At 37.9% G+C, this 24481-nt stretch overlaps 1 protein-coding gene and 1 long non-coding RNA gene across 10 annotated transcripts in view; one reads left to right on the plus strand and one right to left on the minus strand.

The window, feature by feature from the left end:
• The window catches only part of LOC129621793 (uncharacterized), a 23116-nt gene extending 19602 nt beyond the window's left edge, over positions 1-3514 (minus strand). For 3 of the 6 annotated variants that reach the window (XR_008699686.1, XR_008699682.1, XR_008699687.1), the window contains exons 1-2: positions 3353-3469; positions 2157-2276 (exon numbers count right to left, since the gene is read on the minus strand). This is a non-coding gene — a long non-coding RNA (uncharacterized LOC129621793). Of the gene's footprint in view, positions 1-2156; positions 2277-2823 lie in introns of all 6 variants that reach the window. The other 3 variants (XR_008699685.1, XR_008699684.1, XR_008699683.1) reach the window with 3 other exon arrangements.
• PTGR2 (prostaglandin reductase 2) lies at positions 3415-23943 on the plus strand. 4 transcript variants are annotated; one of them, XM_055538633.1, is made up of 11 exons: positions 3508-3550; positions 7146-7230; positions 8056-8209; positions 8316-8434; positions 15391-15582; positions 18101-18271; positions 19301-19510; positions 20897-21018; positions 22112-22199; positions 22931-22970; positions 23840-23943. In XM_055538633.1, exons 4-11 carry the CDS (start codon positions 8432-8434, stop codon positions 23914-23916), a joined length of 903 nt encoding a protein of 300 aa, XP_055394608.1. In that variant the 5' UTR covers positions 3508-3550; positions 7146-7230; positions 8056-8209; positions 8316-8431; the 3' UTR covers positions 23917-23943. The 4 variants fall into 4 exon arrangements, with proteins under 4 accessions (XP_055394605.1, XP_055394608.1, XP_055394606.1 ...); XM_055538630.1 differs by lacking the exon at positions 8056-8209 and having other exon boundaries at positions 3415-3550; XM_055538631.1 differs by lacking the exons at positions 3508-3550; positions 8056-8209 and adding an exon at positions 3666-3895.
• The last annotated feature ends 538 nt before the right edge of the window (positions 23944-24481 follow it).

Raw genomic sequence — 24481 nt, forward strand, 5'->3', positions numbered from 1 at the left:
ATTTCAAGGAAACGAGATTCCCTGGTTGTGAATGAACTCCTCTTCCATCTTCTATCAGCATAGATTATAGTTATGTTTTCTTGTATTTTGCACATACATTGAATCATGCATTTAAAAAAAAGAGCGTATAGTGTGTTACAATGAGGAGGGCGAATGTGGAGCTTAGGAGGAGGGAGGTTGGAGAGGAGGAAGCTGGAAATTAATCTAATTGAAACCCCTCAACTACTTAAATTTTTTATATCTTACAGTGGGTGTAGATATGGTCTTACTCACAGAAAAAAAATATTTTATTACCTGCTTAATAAAAGATGTTTTTATATTTCTACTTTGAGGGCAAGAGGAAAAGGGGGCAACAGAGGATGAGATGGTTGGATGGCATCACTGACTCAATGGACATGAGTTTGCAAAAACTCAGGGTGATGGTGAAGGACAGGGAAGTCTGGCATGCTGCAGTCCATGGGGTCACAAAGAGTCGGACACGACTTAGCGACTTCTTAACAACATCAAAGAGAGCAAAGAATCAAAGTTCAAAAATAGATTTTTGAAAAAGCATCTAACATGGAGGAGCAAAAAGAAGAGAGCAGGAGGGAAATGATAACAACAGGCCAGCATCTTAGCCAAGGAGCAGTTGCCTCATGTGTTCTGTAACATGTGTGGTTTGACAGAAATGAGAGTCCTCTTCCCTCCTGTTAAAAGATAACTATTTTTTAAAAAGTAAAATCATGACTCATATAAATGTAAAATTAGCATATGTCCAAGATTTATCTAAGTGAAAGTGGAAGAAAGTTGCTCAGTTGTATTTGACTCTTTGCCGCCCCATGGACTGTAATCCATCAGGCTCCTCTGTTCATGGAATTCTCCAAGCAAGGATACTGGAGTGGGTTGCCATTTGTTTCTCCAGGGGATCATCCTGACCCGGATATTGAACCTGGGTCTCCTGCATTACAGGCAGATTCTTTACCAACTGAACCACCAGGAGAGCCTGTAAGATTTATTTAACTCATTAATTAATGAAGAAAATAGTAAGATATTATGACTGATTTAAAAGATAATCCAGAGGGTAGACACATACATATTTCAGCAACACTTAAATTAATTTGCTTAACAGACACAACACTGGTTTTTTAGGTGTGGGGGAGAAAGTTCAATTGCACTCAAGGAACAACTTGCATTTATATTTCTATGGACAAGAATCATTTACACTGTTACCAGTTTTTTTTTTCACAGCTCACAGAGTTGGAAATTAGCTCAAAGACAATGAAAAGTGGAGATATTCTGAATGACTGGGTACCTAGTAACCTTTCACACCAAGTTCCAAGTCTTTCACAATTTTTCTTGAAGCTAATAAACCCTGCAACTTATCCTCCAACATAAGGCTTCACTGTGTGAAGTGTTCTGTTTTTTTTGTTTTTTTTTTTTAAAGATTAACCACAAAGCTAAAATCTCTGGGCTATATGAATAAAATAACTGAGTGGAATAAAAATCCCAGTTCTATATAGATGCTTATGTGCCCCAAAAGCCAATATGATTTTTTTAAATATAATTCTCATGTCCTCCTTAAAATAATATATCTGGTATTTAACTTTTTTGTTATAATAAAATATATTACAAATACAGCAAGTTTACAGGATAATATAAGAAACATCCAGGGAATTCCCTGGCAGTGGTTAGGTCTCCATGTTCTCACTGCAGAGGGCCCAGGTTGGGAACTTAGACTGAAAAAGCCCCACAGTGCAGTCAAAAAGAAAAAATAAGAATGAAAAAAAGAAACATCCAGATATTCTTTACTCAGTTTGAGAAATACAATTATATTTTTCCCTTTTCTGGATGGTATTTCTCTCCCTCCAGAAGTAATCATTCTCAATGTGGATTGGGAGTTTACCATTCCCTTGCATGTTTCTATGCTTTTGCAAAAGAAATTGTACCCATAAACAACCCACAGTATTTTTTGCATGTTTTAAAACTTTAAACGGAATCATACTGTTGTTTCTTTCCTTCCTTTCCCTGCTTTTTCTGTTCAACATTATGTTTCTGAGGTTATAGATTTTATATTTGCTCCCCTCCATGCCTCTTTTGATGCACACAAAAACCTTAAGACCTTCTTTAAAATTATTTGGAACTAAAAAATAAAACTAAATAGACTTCCAGGGACTTACCTGGTGGTCCAGTGGTTAAGACTCCAAGCTCCCAATGCAGGCGGCACACGTGTGATCCCTCCTTTGGACACTAGGTCCCACGTACCACAACTAAAGAGCCCACACACAACAATGAAGATCCTTCACAACCAAATAAAAATAAATAATATTCTTCTGGTTATGGAGAAATATGAGATTGGCAAATCCACTCCCCACAAAACCAAACTATAAAGTGGGACAAAATTAACATAAACAACCAGCTTGTGCTCTGGAAAGTGACCAAGGGCATATAACAATCTGAGAAACATTTACAGTTGAGGTAAACTGCTGAAGTTTCAAGTAAGAACAGTGGAATCTGAAGTGTTTCAGCTGGGAACTACTCCTATCTCCTCCACCACCCCAGCTCAATTTATGGAAGGCTCTGCCAGGGTAGGGCAGGCCATTAGTAGCTTTTCTGCTGTGCCTGAAGGGAAACACTTTCTCTGGAGTAGTGGTCCTTCCAGCCCTTTCCAGAAGCTTTTCCAAAGAAGTAAAAAGCTCAAAGGTGCAACTACCAAAGGGTCCAGCCTGTTTAATGATTCTTATACCATTGCTCACCATCCTAGTCATCTTTCAGCTTCTAAATAATGTGATTTATACTGAGCTATTAGCTCTGACATGAATAAAATATAAATAGCAATCATTTCACCTGTCTAATTTAGAATGGACTCCCTCAGGATTTGAAGTCCTTGGAGATCCCAGGTCTCCTAAGAACAAGCCTTGCTCAACCTAGTTCTACACAAAACAAGGTATTTAAGAACTATGAAATTGAGAAATCAGCTCACACTGGGTAATCCATCTTTCAGCAAATTGGGGTTCTTTGGGAAAGAAAAGACAGCCCTGTTGTAAGGGAAGGGGTCCTGGGCCAGCAGTCTGGAGAGACTATATATAAACTCCAGCACTGCCCCTAACCAGCGGAAAGGTGGATGATCCAATCACAGCAGTTCTCTGAGTCTCAGTTTCCTCAGTCTATAAAAAGAAGGGTAGACTTGTCGGGCCTCTGAACTGGCTGTGATTTTCCAATCCGAGGCTCACGGAGAAATCCATAAAACAAAATTCCTTCTAGGGCCTGCTGGAAATGAACCCACTGGTCAAGGATGAACGGTTTGTTCTTTGTGTCTTGCCAATAGGGGCAGCCACAGGGCACCAATCCCGGTTAATTTATTAATACACTTCACCCAAACATGTGACTATTTTCCAGATCTCCGCACCGTCCCAGCCTAAACTCCAAAAGCCCGCCCCTGGGCAGGGATAGAGATGAAGAGCCGAGGTCTAGTCGTGCGCCTGCGTACTGCGGCCGGAGGGCAGAGGTCGCCCGGCTATCCCCTTGCAGATTTCCGCAAAGCGCGCGAGACTTCCTCCCGAGCTCGTCAGCGGTGAGTGAGGCGCTAGGGGCCGCAGGCCCGGGTGGTTAAGGGTGGGGTTCCCTCGTCTGGGTCGGGCCTTCCGGGGGAGGAGGATCAAGGAACAGGGGCGGGCCCCTTCCTGACCGGGAGGACCTCCCGGCTTCTTCCCGGGGCTGCCGAGACGCTGGCATCATTGCCTAGGTCACTGGGATAGGGAACGCTTGAGGAGAAGCAGAGCTTTTTTTTTTTTTCTTTTTAAAGAATTGTTGGTAGTAAGCATCTGGCGTGCTGCAGTCCATGGGGTCGCAGAGTCGGACACGACTGAGCGACTGAACAACAAAAGCCACCTCAAGTTTGGCCAGAGTCGTGTCTAAGGTGCCCTTGGGACGTTCATTTAGCAGATATTTAATGGACACCTGCGCTTCCCTGGTGGCTCAGTCAGTAAGGAAAGCGCCCGCAATGGAGGAGACCTGGGTTTGATCCCTGGGTTGGAAAGAGTCTCTGGAGAAGGAAATGGCAACCCACTCCAGTATTCTTGCCTGGACAACCCCCATGGACAGAGAACCTGGCGGGCTACAGTCCATGGGGTCGCAAAGAGTCGGGATACAACTGAGCGACTAGCACTAATGGGCACCTACTATGTGCCAGGCCTGGAGGGAGAACATAAATCACTGAACTAAACAGGCATGAGTCCCTTGTCTTTGTGGTGCTAACGTTCTGGGAAATCAGTTTGAAATTCTGGGCTGAAGATTTTTTTTTTAGTAATTTGCATACGAGTGAGTGGTTGGTGGTGGGAGCCCTCGAGGAAGGTGAGAAAACAAAGATCCAATCAGGAATCCCTACGTACTAGACTTGGGGAAAGGAAGAAGGAAACTAGAAATATCAAAGCAGAGGAGAGCCGCTATCTCAAAAAGTGGAGGAAATCCCAGAGATTTACACGTTTGGTAATAATGCCCTGGGCAATAGTCATTTGGCTGCTCCGTCCATGGAATTTTCCAGGCAAGAGTACTGGAGTGGATTACCATTTCCTCCCGCATTGCAGGCAGACACTTTACCATCTGAGCCACCAGGGAAGCCCAATAATTGAGCAAGATCATGATAGAGAACCTTTTTTTTTTTTTTTTAAGGTGTTAGGAAGCTCCTGTTATGGCAGTGGTGTGTGTTATGTTTGCAGCCTGTTGGGCTGCAGTCTATGGGGTTGCAAAGAGTTGGACAGGACTGAGAGACTAACACACTAATGTCTTCCTTGGGTTTTCCGGGTGGCGCTGGTGGTAAAGTACCCGCCTGGCAATGCACGAGAGGTAAGAGACTCCGGTTTGATCCCTGGGTCGGGAATCCCTGGATCCCTGGATCTCTCCTCTTAAAATACATGGAGGAGGGTATGGCAACCCACTCCAGTATTCTTGCCTGGAGAATCCCTTGGACAGAGGAGTCTGACCGGCTACAGTCCATAGGGTCGCAAAGAGTGGGACAGGACTGAAGCGACTTAGCACATGCAGTGTCTTCGTTATCAGTTGTGTGATCGTGGGTAAGTTATTCAACCTCTGTGCCTCCTTTTGCTCCTCTATAAAATGGGAACTGTAACAGTATTGTCCTCAGAGGGTTGTTGGGTGGCGGGTTAAAGAAGCCAATGGCTATTAAGTCCTTAGTCCTGGCACTTAAGAACATTCAGGAAACAGGCTGAGAGAAGGAACTTGCCCCAAATCCCAAGTGATTAGAAGCAGGACATGTAGTCTGCTCTTCCTAGTTCAGTGCCCTTCCCCGTATATTAGGCTGGAAGGTAGACATTCAGATAACACTCTCTTTTTTACGGGTGCTAGAATTTTTCTGTTGATAATTGATCTTATATTATTTTGGAATATTGTGCTGTGCTGTGCTTAGTCGCTCAGTCGTGTCCGACTCTTTGTGACCCCGTGGACTGTAGCCCGCCAGGCTCCTCTGTCCATGGAGATTCCTCAGTCAAGAATACTGGAGTGGGTTGCCATACCCTTCTCCAGGGGATCTTCCCAACCCCAGGATTGAACCCAGGTCTCTTGCATTGCAGGTGGATTCTTTATGGCCTGAACCACCAGGGAATATTGCATACCACCAATTAAGAACCTACTTAGTGTCATACCTGGCGAATATGGTTTGCTTGATGTCAGTCAATAAGGACTTCCGTTTTTCTCCTCCCATTTGGGGTGAATTTAACACCACCACCACCCTTCCTTTCAGATCTAGAGCTGGTGTATCATATTTTAGATTTTAATTTTGGAACTAAATATCTTTGTGTTTTAAATGTGTTGTTTGTTGTGCTTTTGAGAGATACTGCACGATTACCCTACATTAGTTAATTGTAGTGTTTGGCACTTGAAAACTTTCTAATTTAATACAGAGGGAAAGACTCAGTTCAGCTCAGGTCAGTCGCTCAGTCTTGTCTGATTCTTTGCAACCCCATCAATCACAGAGGGAAAGACTAGTAGTTTACTTTTCATGCTGATAAGCAATATTTGGACAAGTCTACCGTGTGCATCATTTGAAGAGATAAAGCATACATTGAAAGTAATTAGAGAAAAAGGTGACAGATACAAAACCTCATTTGAAAAGACTCCTTTGGTTGAAAATTTAGCTATCACGGTGCTGTTAAACACCACTTATGGTCAGTTTTCTTTGGATCCAGTGTCAGTTTGGAAAACTTTGTTTTTTAACCCCTTGTGTAATTTATACACAAGGTGAGTCAACAGAAGGTTTTCTTTTAAAAATATATTTTTAGCCCTATAAGCCATAGAGTTCCTGCTGTGATGAGACAGAGTGCATACAGCACCACCTTAGAAAAGTGCTTAAACCCTTTAAGACTTATTTCCCTCATCTATAAATTGGGGATAATAATAAAAACATTTTATAGAATTGTTAGATTAAATATATTAAATACTATATGAATATGTATGTGCATGTATATATGTGTATTTCATAGCATAACAGTCCTTGGCACACAGAGTAACATTAACAGTCTGTTCATTTTTAGTGATGGATAAAGGACGAAGGTCCAAGTCAGATAGTGCCAGCACTGGAACTTCATTTTACTTCTTTCATTAGTTCAAATTGTAAACCCAGAATAAATTGATCTTTTTTCATTTACTTAGCCATCCTGTGTTACATAACTTCCTAGAAGGTGAGGATTTTAAAATGCTTTTGATATGTTACTTTTATAATCAGCAGAACTATTAAGAAATTTCCATGTTGATAAAGAGTTTTTGAAAATGTGGTTACATCTCAGTTAAGCAGTAGATTATCTGGCTAACTCCAGAGGAATATATCGTATTGTTTTCTTTTAATCAAGCCACAGTTAGGAGCCTTAATCATGAAGACATGAAGATGAGTGTGCTTGAATTATGAGGCCAAAACATTTTGTTCCACTCAATCTTCAGTAAATTTGTCCCTGTTAGCTACATATTCTAATTAGATTTAGTCTTTTTCACATACTTGCTTGAGGAGGCAAACTCTAACAGGAAACTATAATCTTTTTGGGATCCTAAATATAATTTTTCCTTTCCTCGTTCAGAAACAAAAGTGCACTTTTGTTTTAGCTTTTAAATTATTGAATATATCATTACTTTCTTGTGATTTAAAACGTTTCTGTTTATAGGAGTTATTTTATAAAGAAGTCTTGTGAGACCACTGTGCAAACAAGGTGATGATTGTACAAAGAGTGGTATTGAATTCCAGACCTGGTATGTATTTGTCTGAACAGCTGTGGTCTTTAATAATTATTAATGCAAATGGAGTAACAGAAAGTAATAATATAATGTCGATGTGGTAAATGAAGGAAGGAAGATACTAACACTAGTTGAGATCTTAGAGGAAATTCTTTAAACAATAGTATCATTTTTTAAATAATTATCAAGGCCACTTGTTGAAGAAATAAGAAATAATATTTTAAAGTTATTACAATATTTAGAAGATTGTATTACAAATATATTTGGCTTTTTTTTTTGTTTATAACGTGTAATATTGATTCTTAAGATGTGCTTTTCTGTTTTATGTGAAAAGCACTGACCTATTGCATCATAAGTCAGCTATCTGACATCTAACCTGAACCACAGAAGCTTAGGTGTGGAAGTAACCTGAGAGGTTTGGGCCTATGCTCCCTTGGTTTTGGTGTGTACCTAGTGTGTGGCCTGGGGAAGACACTTACCTTTTCTCAGTTTTAGAAAGAGAGCAATTCGATTAAAATGTCTGCGTTCCGTTTTCGCTTTAGAAATTTGATGATTCAATGAACAGAAAGTTGTTCATGTTGATGTTTGATAGAAACCAAAACAATACTATAAAGCAATTATCCTTCAATTATAAATAAATAAATTTGAAAAAATGAATAGGAAGTTTTGATAATAGTCATTTAAGTTTCTGTTTTCGTCTTAAAATGAAGAAGGATTGTTTACCAGTTTACTTTGGCTGATGTGGTGTTTCTGCTACCTTGTAAATTTTAATTTTCCTAGTTAAAAAAAAGCTGGCTGTGCTTTTTTGCTTTTTGAAATCCTTTTTTAATTTTGTAACAGATGAGGTGATTTACCTGTTATCACTTTAAAAAAGATTTTGACATTGACAGCAACATGCCAAAGGAAATTCTTGGAGAAAGCCAAGAGCAGTTGAAACTATTTGAAGAATTTACGCTGGGCTATAGAGAAATTTCAAAGCAATAGATTTATTCACGTATGTATTTAGGGAGTGCTGTAAGTCCTAGAGTGACCATGTAAAGAATAATAAACAATTCTATGGGAAAGTGCCTTTTTGATTTTATATTTTTGTCTAATTTTAGGAAAAAATGGTCATCCAGTGGCAGAAAATTTCCGAGTAGAAGAAGTAAACTTACCAGATTGTGTCAATGAAGGACAAGTACAAGTCAGAACTCTTTATCTTTCCGTGGATCCTTACATGGTAAGAATCAGGGTTTTGTGGCCTTGTGAAAATAATTTTATATCCATGTTTTTTCATGTTGCATCTGAATTTTATTCTATTTTTAAAACTTATTGTATTTATTATTTTTATTTTAAAATTATTTATTTATTTATTTTGACTGAGCTGGATCTTAGCTGCTGCATGCAGTATCTAATTCCCTGACCAGGGATCAAACCCAAGTTCCCCGCATTGGGACTGCAGAGTCTTAGTCACTGGACCACCAGGGAGGTCCCACATCTGAATTTTATTGTATAATCCTCATGATTAATAAATATTTGAGCAATATATCTTGATACCTGTAAATTACAAATTACCTTTGTGTTTATTCCCTGGTGTTATTAAGGAATGTTACAGAAGGAATGTTTTCATAATAGTAGTGCATATGATTAGTCAGTGTCTTTCCAAAGTCCAGATCACTTCCTAGTACTAAGTAAAACTTGAGATAGTAAATTAAGATGGGAAATCCTCTCAGACTCTGTACAAGCTTTTTATTCTAGTAGGTCTCTTTTGAAAGGAACAAACTCACTGATGCTACTTCCAGATAAAGGAGGTTTATTGAAAAGAAATTATATGTTGCCTAGGTCTACAGCTGAGAAGCCATCAGGCACATTAACTTAGGCTTTATAAACATGGATAGTTTTACTTCTTGCTTTCCTAGTGGATCCTTTTTATTTCATTTTCTTGTCTATTACCCAGACTTAGAACCTCTAATATAGTGTTATAAGTGGCAAGAATGGACATCCTTGCTTGATCCTGATCTTAAGGGGGAAGCATTCAGTCTTTCACCAGTAAGCTTGTTGTTAGCTGTGGGATTTTTCTAGATGCCCTTTATCTAGGCTGAGGAGATTTCTTTCTATTCCTGGTTTTTTTATTGTTTTTGTCATCAAGGGGCATTGGATAATTTTTATTGTGTTAACATGCATGTAAATATAAAGGATGCTATTCTAACTATTATTAAGTGTATATTTAAGGGCATTCACAGTATTGTACAGCCATTGGCACTTTCTGTTTCCAGGACTTTCTCATCATCTTAAACAGAAACTCTGTGCCCATAAAACAATAAAATCCCCATTAACTCCTCCCCCAAAGCAGGGAATTTGGATTTTGTCATATGCTTTTTCTGCTTCCATTGAAATGATTGTGTGGTTTTTGTCTTTTAATCCATTGATATGGTTTACTATATTAATTGACTTTCAGATGTTTAACCAATCCTGCATTCTTGGGGGAAAAAATCCCACTTGGTCCTGCTGTGTAGTTCCTTTCCTTTGATATGTTGCTAGATTTATTTTACTACTGTTTTGTTGAGGCTTTTTGCATCCTCGAGCTATTTCAAATCCTAAAAGATGATGCTGTGAAAGTGCTGCACTCAATATGCCAGCAAATTTGGAAAACTCAGCAGTGGCCACAGGACTGGAAAAGGTCAGTTTTCATTCCAATCCCAAAGAAAGGCAATGCCAAAGAATGCTCAAACTACCGCACAATTGTACTCATCTCACATGCTAGTAAAGTAATGCTCAAAATTCTCCAAGCCAGACTTCAGCAATACGTGAACCGTGAACTTCCAGTTGTTCAAGCTGGATTTAGAAAAGGCAGAGGAACCAGAGATCAAATTGCCAACATCCGCTGGATCATGGAAAAAGCAAGACAGTTCCAGAAAAGCATCTATTTCTGCTTGATTGACTATGCCAAAGCCTTTGACTGTGTGGATCAGAATAAACTGTGGAAAATTCTCAAAGAGATGGGAATACCAGACCACCTGACCTGCCTCTTGAGAACCTGTATGCAGGTCAGGAAGCAACAGTTAGAACTGGACATGGACCAACAGACTGGCTCCAAATAGGAAAAGGAGTACGTCAACACTATATATTGTCAGCCTGCTTATTTAACTTCTATGCAGAGTACATCATGAGAAACGCTGGGCTGGAAGAAGCACAAACTGGAATCAAGATTGCCGGGAGAAATATCAATAACCTCAGATATGCAGATGACACCACCCTTATGGCAGAAAGTGAAGAGGAACTAAAAAGCCTCTTGATGAGAGTGAAAGAGGAGAGTGAAAAAGTTGGCTTAAAGCTCAACATTCAGAAAATGAAGATCATGGCATCCGGTCCCATCACTTCATGGCAAATAGATGGGGAAACAGTGGAAACAGTGGCAGACTTTTATTTTTTTTTGGCTCCCAAATCACTGCAGATGGTGATTGCAGCCATGAAATTAAAAGACACTTACTCCTTGGAAGGAAAGTTATGACCAACCTAGATAGCATATTGAAAAGCAGAGACATTACTTTGCCAACAAAGGTTCGTCTAGTCAAGGCTATGGTTTTTCCGTTGGTCATGTATGGATGTGAGAGTTGGACTGTGAAGAAAGCTGAGCGCCGAAGAATTGATGCTTTTGAACTGTGGTGTTGGAGAAGACTCTTGAGAGTCCCTTGGACTGCAAGGAGATCCAACCAGTCCATTCTAAAGGAGATCAGTCCTGGGTGTTCATTGGAAGGATTGATGCTAAAGCTGAAACTCCAGTACTTTGGCCACTTCATGCAAAGAGTTGACTCATTGGAAAGGACCCTGATGCTGGGAGGGATTGGGGGCAGGAGGAGAAGGGGACGATAGAGGATGAGATGGCTGGATGGCATCACTGACTCGATGGACATGGAGTTGGTGACGGACAGGGAGGCTTGGCGTGCTGCAATTCATGGGGTCGCAAAGAGTCGGACACGACTGAGCAACTGAACTGCACTGAACTGAAAGATTAACTTTCTGGACATGGTCTAAGACTCTGGCCCCTGTTTGGCTGTCCAGCCTCTCTCATACCCTTTGACCCTCACCTTGCTGGACTTCATTCTTGTGTAACACACCAGTATGCCTTTTGGCTTAGGCCTTGTATTAATCATGTCTTTCTGTATTTTATGATTTATCGTAAAATCATTTTCTGTATTTTATGATGCTTTGACATCTTAGGGGCCTTGCTAATCCTGGAGAGACTGCCCCTCCCAGTGCTAGCTGATTTTTAGAGATAATAAACAATTTTTGTGGGACATACCTTTCATATGTAAATCAATCAACTTAAAACCCATATTTCCAGCCACTTCCTTTCTCTAACTCTCACATACCACATCAATATTTCTACCCTGCCCTAAATCACCCAAGGGCTAGGTGCCAGACAACTAGGAGCACATCCATGAGCCAGAGTGCACTGAAATTGTTCAGTCTGTCCAATTCTAATGTACCCAAGCTTGCCTACCCTACCTTACCCACTCCTTTTCCTGGAAGCCCCAATAAAGAGTGGGCCATGCTGTCCTCTCCCCACTTTTGCCTCCAAACTCTGGTGCTTTCCCATGTGACCCTGTGTGATATGATATGCCTTTTCTCTAGGGTAGTATAATAAATTCTTCTTTCAAGGCAATTGTATCTATGTCTGTCATATTATAATAACTGATTAAAACAACATTCTGGGAACTTCCCTGGTGGCTCTGCCTGCCAGTGCAGGGACACAGGTTTGATCCCTGGTCCAGGAAGATCCCACATGCCTCAGGGCAACTAAGCCCAGGTGCTGCAACTACTGAGCCCACACTCGAGAGCTTGAACTCTGCAGTAAGAGAAGCCACCACAACTGGAAAAAGCCAGCATGCAGCAAGGAAGACCCAACACAGACATAAGTAGATCAATAATAAAAAAAAAAAAAAAAAAAATTCTGGGTACAAATTAAAGCAAGCCTCCATATCTAAAAACTTCCTTTCCCTTTACCTGACCAACCCTTCTTATTTCCTAGAAGCCTGCTTTATGCTTTAAAAGAGATTTACTTTGGCAAATCACCCTTAGCCCTCAGACTATTCCTCTCTATTAGATTTTCTCAAAAATACCTTGACCTTCAGCATGTATCCCAGTTTTAATTAATAATTATTTAGTTATCAGATGTTTGTCTTCTCTAATAAGAACTTATTAAAACAGAGGTCTTATTTATCCCTGTATCTCCAGTGACTAGCACAAGTGCTTATTAAATATGAATTAAAAGAAGGAAGAAAATTACTTTGGTTGCTTTCACTAGATATTGTTCCTTAAAAAAAAACATAAGTGGGACTTCCTGGGGGTCCAGTGGCTAAGACTCTGAGGCTTCCTGCAGGGAGCCTGGGTTCAGTCCCAGGTCAGGGGACTAGATCCCACATGCCACAACTAAGGCCTGGTGCAGCCAAATAAATATTTTTAAAAAAGTATTCTTTTAAAAAAAAGGACACAAGCATCTTAAAAGGGAAAAAAGGAATCTGCTGAGCATTAAATTATTGAAATTTTATATCATTCCAAATTTATGACTGATTTTAATCACTATGTATATTATATTTTACATGGTTATATTTAATATGTATATACTATTTTGATTTCATATTTGTGATTTTATATTCATATCTTCATATGAGAAATTAGTCCAAATATTATTTTGCTGGTTGTATAACATTTTATCTTATTGACATCATTCACTTACCTATACTCCTTCCCACTTTTTCGATTAGCCTTAAGAATCAGGACTTGGTGTGGCCAGTATCCAATGGCTGCTATACTTGCTTTGAAGAATATATGGGGACTTTCCTGGTAGTCTAGTGGTTGAGAGTCTGCCGCCAGTGCAGGGGACATGGGTTTCATCCCTGGTCTGGGAAGATTCCACATACTTGGGGTAACTAAAGCCCGTGCGCCACAACTACTGAGCCCACATGTGCTAGAGCCTGAGCGCCACAACAGAAGCCACCGCAGTGAGAAGCCCACGCACCGCAACTGAAGAGGAGCCCCCACTCTCTGCAACTGGAGAAAGCACCTGTGCAGCAATGAAGACCCAGCACAGCCAAAAATAAATAAATCATTTCTTTTTAAATCTTCAAAAAAATTAAAAGGATATATGGGAGGGGCACACAAGCAGAAGTATAGTATATTCCCACAGGAGCTTTGGCATCAGTACGCCATGTGGTCATTTACCCTGGTGAACTGAACCAGACCATGTAGGGCCCCTTGATGGAGCAGCCTTCCATCTCTTCCATCTCCTGGACCACACTGTAGGCTTGTACATCTTGGCCCCCGTAAGAGAGGAAGGAATGAGCCACAGAGAGGAAGAAAGGCTTAATTGCCTCCCAGAGAAGTCTTTAGCCCTAGTTCTATGGAAGGGTGTGGCACTGTGGTGACACTTGGTCTTTGAATAAAGAGAACATCCATCTGAAGTTAGGGGGAATGATGTAGTACTTGGTCTGAAGTTTGATGAACAGCTGTATAAAAATTGTTTCATTTCTCTTTTGGGTTATTTCCATTGTGGAAGCAGTATTGCTCAACTGAAGAAATGAGTAGTATTATGGTCTATATGTTGCAAGTCTGTTTTCTATTAAAAATGGATGTTTTATAATATTATCAGCAACGTGTCAGTGTACCTAATTTGCTACAACCCATTGACACAGAATCTTGTATTATGCTAGCATATAGGACATAAATTTCTTTAAATATTTAAGAGGGGCTTCCCAGGTGGCACTAGTGGTAAAGAACCTGCCTGCCAGTGCAGGAGACATAAAAGACATGGGTTCGATTCCTGGGTCAGGAAGATCCCCTTGAGGAGGCAAAGGCAACCCACTCCAGTACTCTTGCCAGGAGAATCCCCATGGACAGAGGAGCCTGTCAGGATATAGTCCATGGGGCTGCAAACAGTTGGACATGACTGAGTGACTAACACACACACAATCTACATGTCCTACAGTTTACACATTTAAAATGTATACTTCAGTAGTTTTTAATTCATTCACAAAGTTGTTTGTTTACCACAATCTAATTTTAGAATGTAAATTCTTTTTTTTTTAAAGGGCATAGAATTTGCATAGAAGCTACACATATCCTCTCAAATACTTTAAAAAATCATTTATTAATTCATTTTTGGCTGTGCTGGCTCATTGTTGCTGCCCAAAGGCTTTCCCTGGTTGCACGGTTAAAGCAGAGTTGTGTGGGGCGGCAGGGTGTTGGTCTACTGTTTGTTGCAGTACACAGGCTTCTCATTGCGGTGTCTGCTCTTGTAGTGGAGCACGGACTCTAGGGTGCTGAAGGCTTCAGCAGCTGTGGTAAGTGGGCTCAGTAGTTCTGTTCCTGGGCGCTAGAGCACAGGCTCAATAATTGTGGCACACAGGCATAGTTGCTCCATGGCATGTGGAATCTTCCCGGACCAAGGATCGAACCCTTGTCTCTTACATTGGCAGGCAGATTCTTTACCGCTGAGCCACCAGGAAAGCTCCTTAAATTCTTTTTTACTTTATTTTAAAATTTTTATTTTATTTTTAATTGGAAGATAATTACTTTGCAATATTGTGATGACTTCTGCCATACACCAACATGAATCAGCCATAGGTACACATATGTCCCCTCCTTCTTAAACCTCCTTCCCACCTCCCTCCTCATCCCATCCCTCCAGGTTATCACATAGCACTGGCTTTGGGTTCCCTACATCTTACAGAAAATTCCCATTAGCTATCTGTTTTACATATCATAATATATATGTTTCAGTACTACTCTCTTAAGTCATCCCACCCTCTCCCTCCCACACTGTGACTGTAAGTCTGTTCTTTACATCTGTGTCTCCTTTGCTGCCCCCTAAATAGGATCATCAGTACCATCTTTCTAGATTCCATATATATATATATATATATATATATATATGCGTTAATATATGATATTTGTCTTATTTATTTCATTCTATATAATAGGCTTGAGGTTCATTAAATTCTTTTTGAATTTCACTTCTTGTTTTTTTCAGGATAAAAAATAACTGAAAGGAAAAGAAATTAAGATGAGTTTTGTTTGGCTAACAGTGTACTTAATATTACTGAATTATATACTTCCTTTTAATCACTGGGTGAATAAGTAAACTGGTTCAGTATTATCAGACAGAAGTATCCCAATCTATGTTTCTTTTTTCAGCGTTGTAGAATGAATGAAGACACTGGCAGTGACTATATAACACCTTGGCAGCTGTCTCAGGTGGTTGATGGTGGAGGTGTTGGGATTATAGAAGAAAGCAAACACACAAATTTTATGAAAGGTGATTTTGTGACCTCCTTCTATTGGCCCTGGCAAACCAAGGTTATTCTGGATGGAAATATCCTTGAAAAGGTGATGTACAATATAAAGGATCTGATTTTTCTCTCTTGTTATTCCTCCTTTGTGCGTTTGGCGTTCGGTTCTGTTTGCTGTCAGGGAAAAAATAAAAGCATATGTTTTCTTTTTAGATAGCTGTCAGAATGTGAAAAGCCTTTATTCCTCTTCCACTGTTGGCTGTAACTGTATATGACAGTTCTTAGATTGCCAATGAATGATGTTGTTTTCCATATTTAATTCTCAAATTTTACATGTATAAAATAAAACCTGAGCTATAAGCATCAAAAAATGCTTTATACTAAGAACCAGAATGCCCTTTATAGTTAAATGCTTGAAAAGTTTCCTAAGAAAGCTCCAATACTTGGTCCACTTGATGCAAAGAGCTGACTCATTGGAAAATACCCTCATGCTGGGAAAGATTGAGGGCAGAAGGAGAAGGGGCCGACAGGATGAGATGGTTGCGTGGCATCATTGACACAATGGACGTGAGTCTGAGCAAACTCCAGAGATAGTGAAGGACAGGAAAGCCTGTCATGCTGCAGTCCATGAGGTTGCAGAGTTGGACACATCTACGTGACTGAACAACAACAACAAGCAGTTACCACTTGACTCAAGAAATCCATTTGGTTTGTGCTTGAAATTCTATCTTGTGGCAGAAATCTTGAGTTTGGTTTCTACTGTTTGGTTGAGTCATGTGAAATTACCAGTATTTGTCTGCTTTGACCTACAAAAACTGGCAGCTTCATGTAATTCAGCCTAATAATTGTCATCAAGGAAGTTACGGTATGTCTCTAACCTCAGTTTCCTCGTGTGCAAAATGAAAACAATAGCTATCTCACCAGTGAATGTGAGAATTAAATTTAATTAAATTAGAATTAATTTAAATTAAATTTAGTTATAAATGTGATTAAGGCTTTGTAAAAAGCTTTATACAATTTTAGTATTTTTTATGATTACAAATTCTTACAGTTAGTTAAAGGTAGGTGTTTAGATACAAGTGATATGGGAGACATTACACAATCATTTTATCAATGGTACTAATAAACAATGTTTAACTAGAAATTTCTAGTAGGAAGTGAAAAAGAAACATTCAGCAGTTTCTAGCTTTCCCTGTCATAATGATATAATGGGAAATTGAGCAGTTGGGGAGAGCTTAAAAATGTTTGAGGAGTAGGTATTACAAATGAGGAAGAGGAATTCAGAAAGGATAGAAAAATGATATTTATTAAACACAACTTATTTCACAATGTTTTTTTTTTACTGGCTTTACTAATAAATAGCTGCTACCTACAGGATATATTTCTATGTCTGGAGAAGGAAATGGCAACCCACTTCAGTATTCTTGCCTGGAAAATCCCATGGACAGAGGAGCCTGGCAAGCTCCAGTCCGTGGCGTCACAAGAGTCGGACACGACTTAGCAACTAAACCACCAAACCACCATATTTCTGTATGTTGTACTGTAGACCTTTCTGTGTATTGTAGACTGTAATATCTCCATTACCTTTATCAGACTTGACTGATAGCCATTTAAAACTGATTACAAACTGCCATTTTTTTCTTTGTGGCAGTTTAATTGCAAATCAAGGTGGTGAATCTTGATTACTTTTGGTGGTTTGTTACATTTTTAATCTCTAAAATTATTATAAAACTTTTATGGTAGAGAGTCTTTCTATATAATTTTTTTTTTCATTTTCCCTTAATGTTACAGATAATAAAATAGAAAATGTAAGAGATGTACAATTAACTATTGATTGGGCGTGTTAAACATATAAGTGTAAAATGCTGAAAAGCTGAAAGACCTCATTTTCCTCTGTAATTAAATGAGAAGAAATTGTATCACACCTTCCTTATATTTTCATGAAACATTTGAAGTATCAGTGACGAGAACTGTTAAAGAGTTTGAGCTGACTTTTATATAGATAAGTGTTTACTCTGAAATTGCTCAGAGATTTTTAAACCTTCTAATTTTGTGTAGTGTTTTCCTGTAAAGTGTTTCTTCTCTTTTGATATATTTGAGACACTGGCAAGAAAGACTGAAAAATGGTTTACTGTTTATGTTGGGTTGTTTATTAGTCTGCTTAAACTGCTTGAACTGTTGTTACAAAATACAATGGAATGAAATTTATTATTACAGCAGAAATTTATTTTCTTACAGTTCTGGAGGCTAGAGGTCTGAGGTCAAGGTGCTGGAAAATTTGGTTTCTGGTGGAGGCTCTCTTCTTGGCTTTCAGATGGCCCTGTTCTCACACAGCATCCAGCCTTTCTTACTGCGGAGAAACAGATCTCTGGTGGTCCTTTCTCTTCTAAGGCCCTAAGTTTTATCAGATTAAGGCCCCTCCCTGATGCCCTCATTCAACCTTAATTATCTCCTTAAAGACTCTATCTCCAAATACAGTCACACTGAAAGAGTTAGGTCTTTAACATATGAATTTGGGGAGTTCATATTCATGAAGTCATAGGTTGTCTCTACTTTGTTGACTTAAGACAGAAATTCCTAATATTATTTTTTTAAAGGTATATATTTTATTTTAGGTAGACCCACAACTTGTGGATGGACACCTTTCATACTTTCTTGGAGGTATAGGGATGCCTGGTTTGACTTCCTTGATTGGGGTACAGGAAAAAGGTCATATAACTGCTGGATCTAATCAGACAATGGTTGTTAGTGGGGCTGCTGGTGCTTGTGGATCCTTGGCTGGGCAGGTAAGCTTTTGGAGAATTATCTGATTTTCTAAAAAACTGGTCATAACTGAATCTCTGGATCTGTGTATATAGTTTAAAATATACAGTTGAACAAATTTGTAATGTTATTTTACATATATTTGGTAGAAATGATATTATTGCATGCTTAGACTCTCTTCCTAAACAATGTGAAAAATGTTGTAGATTTTTTATATTTTATTCTCTTTTAACCAAAAATGACATGGTAAATGCTGGAGCATTGCTCTAATCCATATGAAGGAGAAAAAAATCACAGAGTACCTGTCTGGAATTCCATGAATTGAAAAAATAAATTTATATTTTAAAAATATCTTCAAATAAGAAAGCACTTATTGGGTTCTAGAGATAGGTTAATATATTCCCAAGTGACTCAGTGGTAAAGAATCTGCCTGCAGTGCAGGAGACGCAGAGACATGGGTTCAATCCATGGGTTGGGAAGATCCCTTGGAGAATGAAGTGGCAACCCACTCCAGTATTCTTGCCTAGGAAATCTCATGGGCAGAGGAGCCTGGTGAGTTACAGTCCATGGGGTTGCAAAAGTGTCAGACGTGACTTAACTACTAAACAACAGCAACAGAGCTATAAACATTATGATACAGTTTTATAAAGTACATTATTTTATGAATAGTAGCCTTCAAAGTGTGAAACCACAGAAACAAACATTTTATCTTAATAGTGATTTTAGTTCCTCACAGGCCCAAAAAATATTGAATTGCAAGATAGAGATGTTTTTGGTTTGAGTGTTCCTTTTATGAGCTCATCTTTAAATTGTGAGATTTTAACATTCAAACTAAGTCTAATTTTATTCACTCTAAATGTTTTTAAGAATGCTGTTATATCTGTTCTCAGTTCTTTTGGTTTCAAATTACCTTTCTTGAAAAGACTTACAAAAGCCTAAATTGTGATGAATATTTTCATATAGGTACTTGTATTATCTTTTATATTTTCACATTTTTCCACATAAATTGTGACAAGAGAAAGTTGTTTAATTTTCAAAAATTTCTCCCCTAGATTGGCCGTTTGCTGGGCTGTTCCAGAGTCGTGGGAATTTGTGGAACACCTGAGAAGTGCCTCTTTTTGACCTCAGAATTGGGCTTCGATGCTGCAATTAATTATAAAGAGGGGAATGTTGCAGAACAACTCCATAAATTATGCCCAGCTGGAGTGGATGTTTACTTTGACAATGTTGGCGGTGATATCAGTGATACAGTGATAAGTCAGGTTGTTTTTTGATTTGGTTGTAAATTTGAATGCTATATTTTATTTGATGTGATATCTTTTTAACTGATAGTGAGAAAAAAAAACTTTATAAACTTGTAGGGTTTATGGTGAAAAACAACACGATGGTCAGTATTCTAATTAAGTGATACAGAAGAGCTTGGTGAAGCTGTTTCCATTTGTTTGCAGATTTGCACTATGAGCATTAGTTTTAGTTCTAGCAATGTTATATTTTCACCTTTATTTTTGTGAAAAATTACAGTTGTATTATACAAGTGAAGTTCTAAGCTTTAACTCATTTCTAACCATCAGCTCTCAGCCATCGCCTTCTGACTTTGGGTTGGGAAAGGATTTTTATAGTTTACAGGTATTTGAATATTTTAATCAACAGCTTTATAATTTATCAACATTAGCTATTGACACTACATTGTCCTTTACTATATGTAAAATTATTTTCAACTGAGGTTAAATTATTTAAACCCAAAGAAATACTCTACCAATAATAATGGAAGTAGCAACAATGATGACAATGACAACTAATGAAATTCTTTTGCAGATTACCAAAATCTTATTTTTTACCTCTATATTCCTTTCAGTTCAGTTCAGTTCAGTTCAGTCGCTCAGTTGTGTCTGACTCTGCGACCCCATGGACTGCAGCATACCAGGCCTCCCTGTCCATCGCCAACTCCCGGAGTTTACTCAAACTCATGTCCATTGAGTCAGTGATGCCATCCAACCATCTCATCCTCTGTCATCCCCTTCTCCTCCTGCCTTCAATCTTTCCCAGCATCAGGGTCTTTTCAGATGAGTCAGCTCTTCACATTAGGTGGCCAAAGTATTGGAGTTTCAGCTTCAGCATCAGTCCTTCAAAAGAATATTCAGGACTGATTTCCTTTAGGATGGACTGGTTGGATCTCCTTGCAGTCCAAGGGACTCTCAAGAGTCTTCTCCAACACCACAGTTCAAAAGCATCAATTCTTTGGCACTCAGCTTTCTTTATAGTCCAACTCTCACATCCATACGTGACTACTGGAAAAACCTTTGGGGTAGATTTATTTGCTAGCTAATTAAAACTCTTTGATACGTATAGTGGGTGAGTCGTTAGAACAAAATCAATTAATTGGCATTAAGGGAGTAAATACTATAGGGAATTCCTTATAGTATTTAGTCCTAATCCACAGTGTTGTTAGGACTGTGCACTTTCACTGCCGAGGGCACAGGTTCAATCCCTGATACGGAAACTAAGATTCCACAGACTGTGTGATGTGGCCATTTAAAAAAAAGATTAAATACTAGAATCAAGGAGGCTTTCATTGAGGTAGCCATAAGATCATTAAATACAGGGAAGGTATATATCTTAAGGTATAATCATAAATTTTCTCTGAACAGATGAATCAGAACAGCCACATCATCCTATGTGGTCAAATTTCTCAGTACAACAAAGATGTGCCTTATCCTCCTCCACTACCCCCTGCTATAGAAGCAATCCAGAAAGAAAGAAACATCACAAGGTATGTTCTACACTTTCCCCATATTACCAGATTCAGTAGGTTTAAAGATCACAGATGGGTTCAGGATGGGGAACACGCGTACGCCCGTGGTGGATTCATGCTGATGTGTGGTAGAACCAATACAATATTGTAAAGTAAAAATAAATAAAAATTTAAAAAAAGGATATACAAAAAATTAATAAAATGATATATTTTGCTTTTTGACTGTAAAAAAATAAAGATCACAGATGTATAGGAAATACATCGTTCGTATATAATTGTTTCCTATTATATAAAATTTGAAAATGTACATTTTAAGGTGGTTCACTATTTAGGTTTTGGTTAACTAGCTCCCTGGCAGAAAACTTTTTGAAAAATGCACCTGTTCAGTCCATCTTTTTTGTGTGAATGTTAGAAATTCAACTCATATTGGCTTAAGTGCAAAAGACATTTATTGGTTCATGTATTGAGAAGTTCAATATTAGTACTGGCTTAGCTTTGGCTGGGTAAAAGGTTTGCATAGTGGTGTCCAGACTCAGTTTTTCTTCACCCTGGGCTGTGCTTTTTTCTGGGTTGGCGTGGCTCCCTGCAGACTCTCCTCTTGCAGTAGCAACAGGATGACTGTAATCTTTGCTCTTACATTTCACCAGGTTAGCAATCCAAGCAAAAAGAGAACAGTTCTCTTCTTGCAGTTTTATCAAGTCCAAAAGCTGATAAGTATCGGCTCAGACTGGCCTGGCTTTCATCACATGAGGGTAGGGAAAGATGCAACCTACAAAGTAAAACCACAGTATTAATACTACATGGGACTGTCGATCCTGAGCAGACAAAACAATAGAAGTCCACTATACGTATGCTTGACCCACTCCAGTGTTCTTGCCTGGAGAATCCCAGGGATGGGGGAACCTGGTGAGAGGCCATCTATGGGGTTGCACAGAGTCGGACACTACTGAAGCGACTTAGCAGGAGCAGGATACGTATGCTTGTAATTGCACCTAAAGCTGTATTTGACCAGACTCTATGTGATTAACAAATTTTTGAATTCAGGAATGATTTGATATGAGCTTTTTCCCTCCCTAGTCTCTGATCATTATCATTTTCTTCCCCACTACAGAGAAAGATTTCTGGTGTTAAATTATAAGGATAAATTTGAGTTTGGTATTCTCCAACTGAGTCAATGGTTTAAAGAAGGAAAGCTAAAGGTAGAACTTGCTTCTATTCTTGATCAATATCATTCTTCCTGCTACTTGATATACTTTTGTATTATTTGAATTTAATATTAGTTTCATAATAAATATTTCTGTAAAATAAAAGTATACTGAATATCATAAATTAACTTTACCTCCCAGAGGAGTATAATGCTCCTGATTGAGAAACCTTCTCATCATTACCTTTATTTAAATTTTATTAAACTTTACTTTTCTTAGATTATAGGTTTTTGTCTTTTCTAAATTGTAATATTCATTAGCAAATATTTATTTAATATTACTATGTGTTAGAAGTTGTTCTTTCTCAAAAATCTTTTAAGCATTTCTTAGTACCTCTCCACCACCCTACAACCTGCCCTTCTTGTGGTTGAAAATCAGCAATTATCAATCTGAGGTCCAGAGACCCCTGACCTAGGATGTTCTTGAAACATGCAAATGATAGGCAAAGGTGTATCTGTATGTGTGCTTATATAGTTTGTTTTTTGAAAAGAGGGGGTACAGCATATGACATAACTGAAGATTAGACAGTGGAAAAATAGGATTGTATTAATATTTTAAAAAATCAATTGATAGGAAACTTTTCTGATCTAGCTATATAAAATGAAACATATCTATTTTTAGACAGAAAGTGCTAAATAATATTGCTGCCTTTTGCAAAAATGTAAACCATTAAGTAGAAACACTGAAGTCTAAACAATATAAAATATACCTATTTCGATTTACAGATGAAAGAGACTATGATAAATGGATTGGAAAACATGGGAGGTAAGATGAATGTAGATTTGTTTACTATACACATCAGTTCAGCACAAATACTTTCTTTTAATTCTTCTTTTCAGTGGTTTTTTCCTCTTTGAATCACATTTCTTTCCTGTGAAACCTTAAATATCTTAAACTCTATGAAAGTTCAACTTAGTGGTATTTAAGAGCTATTGTTTTCTCATTTCAAATTATAAAATATTTCTTTGTTTTTGTAAATAATTATTAAAAATTGTAAGAATTGTGAAAGTTATCTAGCCTCTAAATAACTTTCTCAGATTGAATGGTTCTAAGTCATCAATCATAAGATTACATTAAGCAGATTTTCAGTATTTGGGTTTCTTTTTTTTGGCTAACATACAGATTTCAACAATCTCTTTTATTTTAAATGAAGAGAATTAAATCAAATTGTTAATTTTTCCTTTTTAAGAAAAAAATCTAATGTATTTGGTTAATGTGTTTACCAAACTGAAATATAAAATTCACTCACATGATAGATGTTCATTTCACTTACTTAGTAAAACTTTATGATTAGATTTCTAATATTTTTTAAGATGTTGTTTTTTCTGACATTTATCTTCATACTTATTTTGCTGTAGTATTCAGACTCTGTAACATTGAACATGGATGTAGACGCCAATTAAACATTTATAGTTTGAGTAAAAAACACATTTTTAAGATGTTAATTGGGTTGATTTGTCCTGTAACTTTGGTAGCGGTTTTACTAGCGGTTTCTTTTCATGAAAGTTTCCTTCCGTACTTAAAATCATCAAAGAAATTATTCACATTAATCATATGTGCCTGGTCTATTGACAAACATGTATGATGGTGACATTATGTTGTCAGATAACTTCGTTTTTTTTTTTTCTTTCCAGCTGCATTCCAGTCCATGATGACAGGAGGTAACATCGGAAAGCAGATAGTTTGCATTTCAGGAGATACCTCTTTGTAATCTCCATAAACATCTTCATCAAGGAAATACATGGATTTCTTTCCATTCTGCTGAAAGATTTCAAGATACATTAAAGAAACCCTTAAGGGTATAGATTGCTTTGCTTTAAATGTGATAATAGGTGATATTTTCTTAGTTGCACAACATAATTCACTCCTATATCTTCAATATCATATATTTACTCTACAGCCTATATGATTATTTACCATAATAGATTGATGTCAACATGACCTATTTTTCCTTCTTTTGCTAAAACTAATATTACATGAAATTTATATCAGATATTCAGAAACTGTTGGAGATTTAATGTAACTTTGATAGATCATACAAAATATTTTTTAAATTAATAGTTTTTATAACTTTATAATGTTTGTTTAAAATAGAATACTTGAAAAGACACTTACAAATATGTATTCAATTGGAAATGCTTTACATAATTCTTGAAATGCTTGATGCAAGAATAAATAGGATAGTGTTTCCATATTGTGTTGATGGAAAAGGGACTTAATGGCAGGGTGTGTGTGTGTGCAGGAGTTTGGGGAAATTCAGAGCTTGTGGAACAGTT

This window comes from Bubalus kerabau, chromosome 10 (assembly GCF_029407905.1).
Source record: "Bubalus kerabau isolate K-KA32 ecotype Philippines breed swamp buffalo chromosome 10, PCC_UOA_SB_1v2, whole genome shotgun sequence".
Lineage (NCBI taxonomy): Eukaryota > Metazoa > Chordata > Mammalia > Artiodactyla > Bovidae > Bubalus > Bubalus kerabau.